The sequence below is a fragment of the Gobio gobio genome, assembly GCF_949357685.1.
Source record: "Gobio gobio genome assembly, chromosome: 24".
Lineage (NCBI taxonomy): Eukaryota > Metazoa > Chordata > Actinopteri > Cypriniformes > Gobionidae > Gobio > Gobio gobio.
Genome location: NC_137120.1, coordinates 2,772,907 through 2,787,005, shown reverse-complemented (window position 1 = coordinate 2,787,005; position 14,099 = coordinate 2,772,907). Strand labels below are relative to the sequence as shown.

The window sequence follows — 14,099 nt, the reverse complement described above, 5'->3', positions numbered from 1 at the left end:
AAATGAGATCTCTCTACAAAAAAAGAAAAGAAATAACAATAGAAGAACAGTCAGAACTGTAAAAAACTTATATTTTCCTTCATAAAAGTATGAACAATCTACAAGTGATATATATGCATCATAATTAACATAATATTTAACTCATAATAAAGCATAATGATGTAATTTATACCATGAAGCAAAATTATACTGTATACAAAAATTATTGTCCATCTTTATTGTCCAGATACTGTCCATCTTTGAGTTGATCTGAATCTTTATTTACTGTGGGTAATTTAGAAGACGTTACTTTTTTGGGTCACATGTTGTGACTGGTTAAGAGATTTATATTGAAGAGACTTTATTGCTTGATGGTATTGTGTCACGTTTGGTGAGGACGCGGCGTCAGACCTCAAAACGCTGGATCTGAAGATGATCTACTTTTTGTGATTGTATTTCGTATGACTGCGTAGAGAAGACAGTTGAGTGAAACTCTTCCCACATGCAGTGCAGTGATACGGTTTCTCTCCGGTGTGGAGCCTCTCGTGTGTTTTCAGATGTTCTGTCCGTCTGAATCTCTTGTCACAGTATGAACACTTGTAAGGTTTCTCTCCAGTGTGAGTCCTCCAGTGTAGTTTCAAATGCCTAGCTGTAATAAAAGTCTTCCCACACTCTAAGCACTTGTGATTTCTTTCACCAGTGTGTATTTTCTGATGATCTTTTAAACCCTGCATACGTGAAAAACTCTTTTCACACATAGAACATGAATATGGTTTCTCCTGTGAATGAACTTTCATGTGGTTTGTTAGGCCTGTAGCCCTTGAAAATATTCTGACACATTGTTCGCATTCGTACGGCTTTTCTCCAGTGTGGATGTTCATGTGTTCTTTAAGGTTTGAAGATTGTCTAAAACTCTTCCCACACTGATCACATGTGAAGGGTTTCTCTCCGGTGTGGATCCTCTTGTGAACCTCAAGACTCTGTTTGTATTTAAAATTCTTTCCACACACAGAACATGAATGTGGTTTCTCCTGTGAATGAACTCTCAGGTGGCTCTTCAGGGCTGATGCCCCAGAAAAGGTTTTCCCACATTGATCACATATAAGCAGACATTCAGTCTGTGAGCTAGTTTGTTCTTCAGTTTCGACATAATGTTTCTCATCGTCACTCTCCTCTTCACTCTCTTCTTCACTCTCCTCTTCACTCTGTTCTTCACTCTCTTCTTCACTCTCCTCAATCAGGCCTGAAATGAAAGAGATGGGAATATTCCAGCATTTATTTGTGAACTGATGTAAGTGTTAGGAAAATAATTATAATTCCATTAAAAAATAGGAAGCGGCAGCACTTTTCTTTCATATGTTAGCATTATTGGGCCTCATTCATGAAACATTGGTAAATATATCAATATATCAAATTTGGAGTCATTTGCGCTAGTGTTGTCACGATACTGGAATTTCTAACTTCGATACTATACCTAAAAAAGTATCGATATTCGATACGATTTTCGATACCACGGGGCAAAAATGCTGCATATACTGTCAAATAGATATTTTTAATATAATTTATTTTTTTGTCCGTCTATTGAAAGTCTAGGCAATTAAAAATTTCTTCTGAAGAGATCACTCTATATGATTAAATGTTGATCAGTTACCATTACAATTATCTCACAAATATTTGCTAACTAATTGTGTTGCAATAGCTTACAAACAGCACATGGAAGCTTGATTTCAAATTTAATTTAAAAAGACGAGTAAACAGTAATAAAATAAGAACATGACTAACAATAGCACAAATAAATACAATAGAATAAAGAGACAAATTAAATAGACTGCTTAATTTTTTCAGGTAGGTCTAACAGTAATCAGGTAAGAAGCTGAATTAAAAGTAATCAAATTTAAAATAACATTGGATAATCTTCATTATAAAAAATGAAATACAGATGAATCCATTAGAGTTTCACAAGTTAATCAGTCAAGAGCAGTAAGTGATCGTTTGTCTTTTTGTAGTTTGAATAATAAATAACTGCTGTCCCTTTAAGACCCGACGCACGCATGGATCCCAAACACTCCTGTTACACATTCTTCCTGAACTGTTTACGACTGTGTTTACGTTAATACTCACCAAGATGGACATTGAGACATTTTTTGAGTGTATTTGACCATTAATTCAATTCAATTCAATTCAAATTTATTTGTATAGCGCTTTTCACAATACACATTGTTTCAAAGCAGCTTTACAGAAAGTGCATTTCATAAATGTACATTGAAAAATGAATAAAATTAATAAGCTGGAAAAGGGAGCTCATTTTTGCACTTGTATGTCAGAGGCATCTTATGTGTGTGTGCGCTTCAGATGCGAGCGCAAAATCTGCGGGAATGAGTAGAATTAACGTTATGTGCAATCCTGCACGAAATTCAGACCCGCCACGCCAACACTAACATGCAGTCATAAGGAAAAATCCAGCAGAACACGCGTTCGCCGTGTTTAGAGGGTTAACCGGACTGAATGAGAGGAGGTGGGTGCGTGTCGGTCGAGGAGAGCGCGGCTGGTATCGATACTGTAGAAAAGGAATATCGTAATATCGATATTTTTGACAACACTAATTTGCGCATAAAATGGACCTTTATGAAAACTCTCCTCCGGATTCACAAACACTTTGTATACCACGGATTCAGTAGTTAAACGTGTGTATATTAATACTTTCCAAACATTTGTAAATGGGTGCGCGTGCACGCTCATTCATGATTAGCATAGTCCCCGCCCATGAGTTACAAATACACAAATTATCCATCCAGGAATGCGGAGTAATCTTCTGGACTTCCGTCTGGTTTGGCTCCAGTATATTGCATACATGCTAAAGAGATCAATTGGCCATATGCCTAGCAATAACCATTCAATTATCGTGTGTCCACCAAAGCATTTTTATGCTAAAAAAATTGTCTGGTGCTCTTCTGAAAAAAGCCGGCTGGTGGCGCTTGAAAACAGTTGCTATGATAGAGAATATCCTTGGCAGTAATGTGTAACTAGTATCTCATTTTGAAGAATATTACTGAATATAAAAATACAGTAACCAGCAATATTAACATATCCATTGTTGTTCAGTCGATGTACAAGTAGAATGATTGGTTGGTGTAGTATTTGTCCCATCCCTCCTCAATTGAGATTGGACGGCTGGGTAAAAAGGGACCGTGACAAGTTCTGCCTATTACCCAATGTTGAACAGAAAAAATAACGGGGCAAATGAACTCGTGAAGTATTATTATGGTATGTCATCAGTTTGCCTAAATTATAACAGAACGGTCAAATGTTTTACGCACCATTTACTCCTGGTAGAGGGCAGGTTTAAATTTATTTCATACAAACTAAGATTTTGAAATTACGAAAATTTTTGTGAATCCAAAAAGGTACGTCTGAATGGCTTCACGACAATTTACCCACAAATTCATTCTGATTGTGTTTCATTTTGGGCATCTGTGGTAACACATCAGGTGCTAGAAAAGAGCATTTGAGTTCAGTCGGGATAAACTCTTAAATATTATAAAATCTCCCTATTTAAAAGATTATAGTGGTCTAGAAATTTAAAGCCCAAAGCATCATAATATTTGAATAGCTTTTAAATATAAAAAATTATTAAATTCTCAATTCAATAAGTAGACAACAAAAAATGGACATTAAAAGTCAACTGGGGGAAGCAGATACAAAGTGTAAACAAATTAGACGGATCTCTCCACAAAAAAAAAAAAGAAAAATAGCAAGAATAGTTAAATAAGAATCGTCCAAACCTGTAAAAAAATGTAAAGTCTATTTTTCTTCATAAAGTAAACAATCTAGTAATATTTAACTCTTAATAAAGCATATTGATTTCATTTATACCATGAATCACAATTATATACAAGAATAAAACTAAGATACTGGGTCTCATTCACTAATAATTGTGTGGATTAATTTGTATTTGTACGCACAGGAGAACTTCTCATGAAAAATCTCCACCTGTATTTAAGATTAAATTAAATTGTATCATTTAATAATATCAATATATCATTTTATATGTGGATTATATAATACAATCAATGTAATTATAGACATGTTAGGATTAAATATAACTTTGTAACTCGATTATAAAGCCATACAGAGTACATTCTTTTGGCACACGTGTGGTTTCAGTTGTTCCAATATTTTTTCGTAAATTTAGGGGGAAAAAAAGAAAAAATCTTTGATGAATTGTGATTTGTTCATAAATCGTTCAAGCATAAATTTCATATACAAATGTGTCCGTACGCATGCTTAGTAAATGAGACCCATTGTCCCACAGGAATGTTTTGCCACATTGATCTCATATAAGCAGACCTTCAGTCTGAGAAGTTTTCTCTTCAGTTTCCACATGATGTTTCTCCTCTTCACTCTCTTCTATGTCCTCCATCAGGCCTGAAACGAAAAAACAAAACAAAAAAAACAATTAATTTATTTCCCTAAATGAGGTATATTGTAGGCTGATGGGAATATTCCAGCATTTATTTGTGAAGGGATATGAGCGTTAGGAAAATATTAATTCTATTATAAAACAGGAAGCGGCAGCACATTTCATTGTTATGTTAGCATTATTGTGTGTATTTGCACTGTATTGTTTGACAGTTATTCAGTTGTAATTTTAGGTATCTGTGGTAAAAAGAAAACACATCAGGTGCTAGGGATGAAACGGTATGAAAATTTAATATCACGATTATAGTGACCCAAATTACCACGATTATCAATATTATCACGGTTTTGTTAAAAAAGAACAGATGCACAGACTGAAACCATTTCAACAAGCTTTATATTTGAAAATCAACAAACAACAAATAAATAAAGCAGCTCTATGCACTTTATAAGCAAAATTCTACTCTGTGGGATTTCCTTTCTTATAATGGCCGTTGTCAATAGCAACGCATTATAACAGCGCGCACCCACGTATCACAACAGGCGTGCTCTCGTTTCATTCAAATGCAACTTGCGTGTCTGTTTTTGATTGTATTGAAAATGAAATCAGAGCACTTTACTATTAATACTACTATAATTATTGCTATAACTTCTTGTGATCATCTTGTCTGGACGATGGTTTTTTACACTGTACAAAATGAATTTATAAACAGGTAAGATTTAAAACATTAATCTTAATTCAATATGTTCCCGTAATTATTAACGTGGTAAAGAAAATCTGTGTAATAAGTGTACAATGAATAACCATTATTATCCCTTAAATGTCACCCTAGTCTTGTCTAAACTTGTTTGTTCGTCTTTGGAAAGCAGCTTTCGTGGAAGTTTCACGTTATTATGTCCCAGACGTAGTTTTGGTATTGAGGTCAAAGTCCACTTGCCTTGCGTTCGCTTTACAACAGTGGGTGGTCACGAAAACGGCTCTGCAGATTTGAAGTGTTTACCCTATAGCAGCGACTTTATTCTTGCATGTTCTGCAGACAGGGTGACCATCCCCAACTGAGTTTTTCTCAGGACTTTTGTAAGAGCCAAAATATGACCACACCTCAGTTTTGGTCCTTTTAGAAGGCTGAAAAATCTCCCAAGCGCTGCCACTGACTCCTGCCATTTCTTCTCATTCAAAAAACAACACCGGTGTCAGACTGATGCTGGACAGGATTTACCGCGAGTTTTCAAAATCATGATAATCAAACATGGTTTTAATGATAATTCAATTTTAGACGATATTACTAACCGTCAGTACATTTTATCGTTAAACGGGTAATCATCCCATCTACAGGGAGTGCAGAATTATTAGGCACGTTGATTTTCTGATCATATTTTTTTTCCAGGCACATTTGACCAATTCCAAACCACAGTAATCCTAATAACTACTATTGATTTAGTATTTAATAATGTATAAGTGATATATAATTGTTCATGAAGGCTGGAAATGAAAATCACCTTATATTCAGGTGTGCAGAATTATTAGGCATGTTTTCTTTTACAGATAAATTGAGCCAAAAAAGAGATTTAACTCAGACTGAAAAGTCAAAAAGTATTAAATGCCCATGAGAAGGATGCAATACTAATGCAATACTAGACATTGCAGTTAAGGCATGACCATTGGACAGTGAAATGCTCGTTGGGTCAGCAGGATCTGACAAAAACAGGTGGTGAAGAAAAGACACCTGTTAACTGCAAAAGAATGAAGAATTAAGGTGAAGAATTAAGGGTGAAACCATCAGGAACCCTTTAGTCTCCAGCGCCACCATTTTCCAGAGCTGAACCTACCTGGAGTCTCCAGAAGTGCAAGGTGTCAGGATCTCAGAGACTTCAGTTAGGTAAAGAATCCTAAAAAATGACCTAAATTAATGATAGTTAAGAATCACAAGCTGAAGTGTTGTAAAATACACGAAGAAGGTTTTTTTATAGGCTTTATGGACAGATAGGTTGAGAGTGACTCTTGAAGGGCCAGCACCACATCCTCTAGTACCACTGTTTGAAGAATTAATCTTCCAGAATCTGGCAGTACGTTTTGGGAGTTCATGTTTAGTCCATCTCTGCAAAACGGACTTCAGGATGGACTAAAATGAACTCCCAAAACGTACTGCCAGATTCTGGAAGATGAATTCTTGACATAATCCTGACACCTTGCACTTTCCGGCCAGTTCCGCACTGATCTACGTCATATTCTCGCGCATGCGTCGTGGAGGCACACGCGGAAGGCAATAACAAGCTGGATAAAGGTGTTATTTTGATTTTTTTTTTTGCGCACAAAAACTATTGTCGTCGCATCGTAAGATTATTGTAGAGTCACTGTGGTGAGATGGACTTTGTAACGACATTTTAAGTGCCTTTTATCGGTCTTGGGAGTATAAGTGTACTGAATGCCAATGGAGGCCTATCTGAAGCCTTTCTCAGCATCAGCTTTCAACAAAAATATCTTCATTTGTGTTCCGAATATGAACGGAGGTCTTACGGGTCTCGAACGACATAAGGGTGAGTAATTAATGACAGAATTTTCATTTTTGGGTGAACTAACCCTTTAAGCACTGCGGGTACGGGCCGGTGCAGATTTACAAAATCGGACCCGCGGACCCGAGTCACAATGACAGAAACACATTCACATTCCATAGTTGCGGACACAATTAGGTTTAGAAAAAAAAATCTACGAGTTTGAACTCAAAAGGTTATGTTATCGTTGTCTATAGCCTACAGTGGACAAACACAGCTGCATCTGTAACTACAACTATAGCTGTAATATCTGTGAGAAATGCCATACCTGGCAAAGGTTAATATTAAAGGGGTGGTAAACCACGATTTCACTATTCTAACTTTAGCTAGCGTGTAATGTTGCTGCTTTAGCATAAACAACATCTGCAAAGTTACAACGTTCAAAGTTTAAAGCAAAGGGAGTAGGCTTGCTACGATAGTCGGTGTTGCCGGTGTTACCGGTGTCCAGACTCAACACCGGTTACATCACTTGCCCACCGTGGCACCGGCCACCGTCTTTTTGATTTTTTTTTTATAGTAATAAAATAATTTAGTTCAGTTAGAGAACAGACAATACAAATAAAAACTGAACGTATCTGCTTAATAAAGCAGGATCCGATCGTGAGTCTCGGAGGCGGCAGGAGTCATTCATCAGATTTAAGAGTGAGGAGCTGACTGAGATGATCACGGAAGATTTGGTTTCAAAGCGAAACGTAAAAGCGCCTATTTAAGGGAGTTTGTCATTTGTTTTGTTGTTGTTTTTCATTAAAAATAATAGGCTAATGAACCCACAATTCAAGCAACCCGCAGCCGATTTGGCGCTAATTAAAAACCGAAAGTAAAATGTGCACGGCCGCACAGAGCGCACATTGTTTACTTTCGCCTTTTGCGCGCATTTATTTTTGCCGCGCGCACCCTCGCGCTCGTGCGGGCGCGTCAAGTATAAACGAGGCTTTACGGGCGAACTAACAGTGTGCATTCATGGCGTGCATCTCAATCATAGACTGATCAATGCTTGATCAGTGCCCTGACTACTGATTCTGAACTAGGGAACTGATTGAGACGCACCCATGGCCTCACAGAGCACGCATTTACAGACGAGCTGTCATTCACGGTGTGTGAATACGCAACACTGGCGCGTTTTCAGTTCAGAGCGGTCGTGTGCATGTTACTTTCGGTTAGATAGAATTAGTGATTTAAAAGCCTCCGCCGGTGATACCGGTATTACCGGTGTTGTCACACATCAATTAACCGGTGGGAAAATTTCCTCACCGTCACATCCCTAAAAGGGAGATATTTGCTTTTAAAGAAATCAGTTTCTAAGAACTACAGCAAACGGCCAGTAGGCGACTACACACATTCCTCCAGGGTTGGTGACATCACCAGCCCCAATATTTACATAAACCCCTCCTCCGAGAATATTAACTAAGGGGGGGTGAGGCCATTTTGTATCGCGGCGCTGTTGTGGTATAAGTTAGTTAGGCTGGAGTGTTGTTGCCGCGATGCAGAGGAAACGCTGTTATATTCATCCGGATTGCAGGTCTGGGGTACTTGCTCTGTTCAGCCTTCCTTGGGACGGGGGTGCGTTGCAGAGCGTTTAACATACAGCATGTTATATGCACGTGTGTTTGAGTCAGCGGGGAATCAGGCGCGCGCAGGGCTCTCTGCAGCACATCTAACAGAGGAAAACATCCACCGTCTTCGCGATTTCAATGCCTGATTTGCACAACGTCAGCTGCGTGAAAAAAACACTGCCGGTGTGTGAATGCACGACGCGCGCGCTGCACATTTCACGGAGGACAACACAAACTTCCACAAACTTCGCGAGTTCAATACAGGATATGCACAACGGCTTGACATGAAAGCTGGATTTACAAACAGAAGCTGTTTACGGGCCACAACCTGTAAGTAGGGCTGCTCGATTATGGAAAAAATCATAATCACGATTATTTTGGTCAATATTGAAATCACGATTATGTAACACGATTATTTCACATGACTTTGGGAATGTGTTGTATTTATTAAAAATACACCTTTCAACAATTCAATTGAAATTGTAACATTTGTTGTACTTTTTGAACTATTAAAATAAATAATATAACATATATTCAAATCAAAGTATAAAAGTATTCACGTAAAAATGATAACCACAAATAAATAAGATCAACAATATGGTTCGGCTAGATATGCTTTTCAGGTACGTCTAACATTAGTTTTCAGGTACAGAAATGTATCAAATGTAAAATAACATTGCATATTTGAGTGCATAAATTAAAGATGAATCCTATTAAACTTACAAAAGCTACTCAATCCGGATCGGATATGCGTCGTCTTTATCGACTGTATAAAGTTCACTTAAGGCATATACAGACTATGTCTGCTAGGATACTCATCAAGATGGACATGTTGACATACGCTTTGTGTGAGTTTGTCCGTTCAAGAGCAAGACTTAAAAGAGAACTCAATATTTGCGCGCTGAGAGACGTGTGCGTGCTCTCGGATGAGCGCACAGAGATACATTTTCTCACAGCGCGCGCGGCTTCTCATTCGCGTCTTCTGGCACTAAACCCGGGTGATGACGGGCAAAACGACTGGTCATATTCAAACATACGGCAGCACTCGCATGCTTTGAACAAAGTTTACAAAGAGAGAATTATTTGAGAAATATGAGGGGAAAAAAGGACGTTTACACGGCACCCCTGCTCTCGTCAGTTTTTGTTTCTTTATTAGATTGTCACAGGTCACTCTGTGTTTAATTTTCAAGTGGTTAAACAAATTTGTGGTGTTCCTTCCGTTGCAGCCACTACCATGTAGAAAATCTTGCACGTAGCATGTTTCTGCTCGTCGTCTGATTCCTCAAAGCCAAACTGTTCCCAGACAACGGAGTTGGTTTTGCCTTTTTTGCTCACCAAACGCTGCTGTAACTGCCCTCCTTCTGCCATCTTTACTCGCACCGAGTTTTTAAATTCCAGCGGATGATATGCACACGAGTCTCACGACCTGAGAGAGATTTGTGGCTTCGGGAGGGGCGGATGAACACGTGCGCGTTTCATTCAGAACGCAAGACAAAATAAGAGTGTTCTTGCAAAACTGAACATGGCAAAATAATCGTTTTTTCTCGATTGTACTATTTTGGTGATCGTTGGGAGGCAAAATCGAAATCGAAATCGAAATCGAAATTCGATTAATTGCACAGCCCTACCTGTAAGTCTGATTTATTTTTCATCGATGTGTTTTCCTGTAATAGGTTGTAGCAAGGAAGTAAACAGATGACAGCGCTGTTCTGCAAACCAGTCTGTTAAATGCTCATTCATACTTAACGTTATCCGACGAACACCTATCGTTACAAACACTAACGTTAAAATCTCAACAGCGAACCTGGCATTAGTGTAAATGATTCTTTGATTAGAGCTTTTATGTATTGTTTATCTTCAGGCATGCTAAACATGGTTCTGTGTGTGATTTGGCTAACTTACTAGTAAAGCCAGTGCTTAGAGTTCGTTTTGGGTTAATAGTTCTTGCGACAGATATTTGGCTGTAATCGTTCTAAAAATACAAAAGTAACAGTGCCATTCAGTAGCGATCATTATAGATCCGCAGTCTTTACACTTGAGGACTGAACAGGTTCTGCTCGATCATCTTCACTCAAATGTTCTCATATGGTTTTATTGACGCCGACCAAAGCACAGCCTCCAGGTGAAGGTAAGGGGCGTGACGTTTCCGACAACCGCGCACTGCGGTTAGCGAATCAGAACACACTAGGCCAGCTAAACAATCAGAGCCCACTGCGTATTTTTGAGGGACCGGCTTCATACAACCCGGAAAGCATCAGACCGTTTTACAAGGAGGGACAGAGCAGTGTAGAATAAAGGTCAAATATATGAAAAATAAGGCAATTTTTTTTAAACGAAGCATGAACACATGTTACAGTGCACCCCACAAACACAGTCAAGCCTTCAAAAGAATGTGCTTTACCACCCCTTTAATTGAATAGCTAGTGACATCAACAGGACATTTCGTCACCTTTGTGTCCTTGTATGTGATGGGCTGAACTTTATTCCTACATTTATCTTATCTCTCATACATACTAGCAAGGAATTGTAGAAAAAACTAAAACAATTAACATATAAAAAAAGAAATGTACAAATTTGCAAGAAACAAATAAGCCACCAATTGAGTGTGACTTAACTATTTGTGTTTTATATGAAGCATGGTTTATCACAGATTAATGAAATAAATGCTGTTATGAAACGTATATCTTGTAGATGTCTCAGTAGCTGATTGTGTCGTTTTCTTAAGTCTGTTGACACCAATAAAATGAGTTTAATGTGTCAATGTACGGATGTGAAGACATCAGCATAGTGAATGAGGTGAAAACAGGATCTATTGACATGAAATAAAGAGGCTTTTCAGCTGCTCTGATAATAGTGATGAGCCATAGACTAACAATACTCATTAAACAAGCCATTCAGGATCAGCAGCAGATCATCTCACTTTATTCACACTGTTCTGAGCTACAGATTGTTGGAGTCTGAATATAAGATGAAAGACTATAAAAGTGTTCAGAATAATTGCAGAAATAAAGACAAAAACATAGGACACCCATCTTTATCAAACATTGTAAAAACTACAATCATACAAAACTACATTAATATAACATTAAAGCAGTTCGCTCGTATCTTACCGTTTTGTATGTGAGAAACAGATTTATCTTCTTCCTTAAGCGTTTTAGAGAGCAGACACACGAATGATGTAAACCATTCAGAAAAGGGCCGCGTAAAAATTATATTAAGAAGTGTGTAAAGAGTATTTTACAACACTAAAAAGCGTGAACTGTTTACCTCAGAAGACTCGCATGACTGCCTGCAGGAGCGCGCGAATGATGATGACGTCATCATCGCGAGACGAGATCAATCAAAAACAAAACTGTATAAAACGGAGAAATATCTGTAAAACAACATATCAGACAAAAACTGTTACTAATGTAGACAGACAGCCGTCTCATTTAATCTCAGTCATGTGCGGGCTTATTGCATTTAAATGTTTTATTGAGAAATGATGGCCCAAAACCACACTTTGAATGGCTTAATGCAACTAAAATTGGCAAATTATTTATTCTTAATTCACAAACAATAAGACAACACTAAAAATCGAATAAAATAAAAATGTACCTGGTTAAATACAAAGTTTAAACAAATGAGACATCTCTCAACACAAAAAAAACTGTCTGAACCTGTGAAACAACCCATTTCCCTCCATTATAAACTACAAGTGATACATATGCATCATACAAAATGAACAGAATATTTAACTCATAATAAAGCATACGTAATTCATACCATAAAGCAAAATAAATGATTTGGAGCATTAATTTACTGGCATTGAGATATTGAGCGATGTTTCAATCCCCTCACAGATCAAATGTAACGTTTAGATCAACAACACTAACATTATCACTCTAAAAATGAAACTTGAAACTGACCCAAAAAACATCCACATTTGAATGACTTCGTTCATTTAGTGCTGAACTAAATCAGTCTGCAGACACCAGAAAATATATATATATATTTTTTTTTGTATTATTATAATTCATCGAACAGTAAAACTGACAGAAATAAGGACGGAACAGATATAACTTCTACAGGAATGAAATTACATCAAATCATGTAAAGTTTCACAGACACAAGAAAGAAAGAAAAAAAAAGATACTTAATACTATATTATAATACTATAAACACATACAGAGGAAACAATTATGCATCAGTGGCATTATCAAAAAATCATCACAATATTTCAAGAATCTGTCTCTTTTCTTGTTTTTAATTCAACCTAAGAGATTGGAGAAATGCATCAGTTTCAATTAAGAAATGTGAGAGAATATAACATAAATTGCTTATGAATAAAAAAAAACTCTCCAAAAAAATAAATAATGTAAATAATTGAAGAATTACTTCTACCTTTATAGTAACATATATATTTTAACTGAAAGGATTTGGAAGAATCAAGGAGGTGAGTAAAATATCAGGACATTTTTTTTATTTTGAAGTGAACTAATCCTTTAATCCATCCCTGCCGGGGGATTTTCCTCTCTTCATAAATTGAAGCGCTATTCAAACTTCCTTAATTGTCAAATCAGAATCACAGAAGGCTTTGAAATCAGTATCTATAATTGATGTCACGGACACTACATCCATATTTTTCACAGTCTATGTCGGGGAGCACCAGCTCATTTGCATTTAAAGGGACATACACAAAAATGGTGTGTTTTCGCTCACCGCAAAAAACTGGCAAATTTAACATGCAATAAAGCATGACCTGTGATGTATTTTGAGATAAAACTTCACATACACACTGTAGGGACATCAGAGACTTGACATCTTTTAAAATGGGCATGATGCAGAGCCGATTTTCCCAATACATAGAGTTTGCAAGTTGTGTAGGGCCCCCGAACCACCAGCTATTAAGGGCTGTGTTTTACTTTCGTTTTTGATTTTTGCTTCCAACAATTATGAAAACATGATGCCGCTTTCCATTCCTTTTCTTCAAAGCAGTGCGCTGTCACCATACGTAACATCCAAATAAGTAAAATCATGTAACGTCACATATAAAAGCATATTGAGCTGTGAAAGAGATGCTGTTCAACAGACGGCTTTCCATCCACGTGATCCGAGACGGAGAGAAACAGACAAGGACAGGCTACTTTGGGCTTCGGTGTGCGCTTAACGGTCAAATACACGCAAAAATATGTCAAAATGTTAATTTTGGGGATTTAAACACATTCAGTTATGTCTTTGGTGAACAGATTATTCTGCTGCTCTCTCTGTCATTTAATGTAAATCAAACAGCAAAAGAAAACGAGAGTATCATTCACTGCTTTTCTCTGAATAACATTAGTAACTTTAAAAAGAATCACTGTTTATTTAATTCATAGAATGAAGACTACGCAATGTTTTATTTTATTTTCATTACTTTATTCTATTTCTGTATAGTAGGCTATTATAAGCAGTAGGCGAAATTCATTTCATTTCAATAATGATGTGCCCTCACTGGTGAAGTGAAGCCACACCCACTAATTCACTTGCATTTGCGTTCATAAATAATAATAAAAAAAGTGCCTATCAAGGAGAAAATTAACCAACTCAGCATTCGTTTTGAAACCTTTCTGGGTTTTA

The 14,099-nt window shown here is 37.1% G+C and overlaps 1 protein-coding gene across 1 annotated transcript; it reads right to left on the bottom strand.

Annotated features, from left to right (window-relative positions):
- Nucleotides 1-59: 59 nt before the first annotated feature.
- Nucleotides 60-11,817, bottom strand: LOC307120559 (uncharacterized protein). The gene is made up of 4 exons (XM_079807659.1): nt 11,769-11,817; nt 11,612-11,645; nt 4,327-4,404; nt 60-1,222 (listed from the first exon to the last, which is right to left on the bottom strand). The coding sequence occupies exons 3-4, from the start codon at nt 4,397-4,399 to the stop codon at nt 417-419; spliced, it is 879 nt and encodes a 292-aa protein (XP_079663785.1). The 5' UTR covers nt 4,400-4,404; nt 11,612-11,645; nt 11,769-11,817; the 3' UTR covers nt 60-416.
- Nucleotides 11,818-14,099: the final 2,282 nt, after the last annotated feature.

Excerpts from the sequence above, each read along its gene's own strand:
- LOC307120559 (XM_079807659.1), bottom strand. The coding sequence starts at position 4,399 with ATGGAGGACATAGAAGAGAGTGAAGAGGAGAAACATCATGTGGAAACT. Across the intron at positions 1,223-4,326 it reads GAAAACTTCTCAGACTGAAG|GCCTGATTGAGGAGAGTGAA; the intron begins GTCTGCTTATAT and ends CTTTCATTTCAG.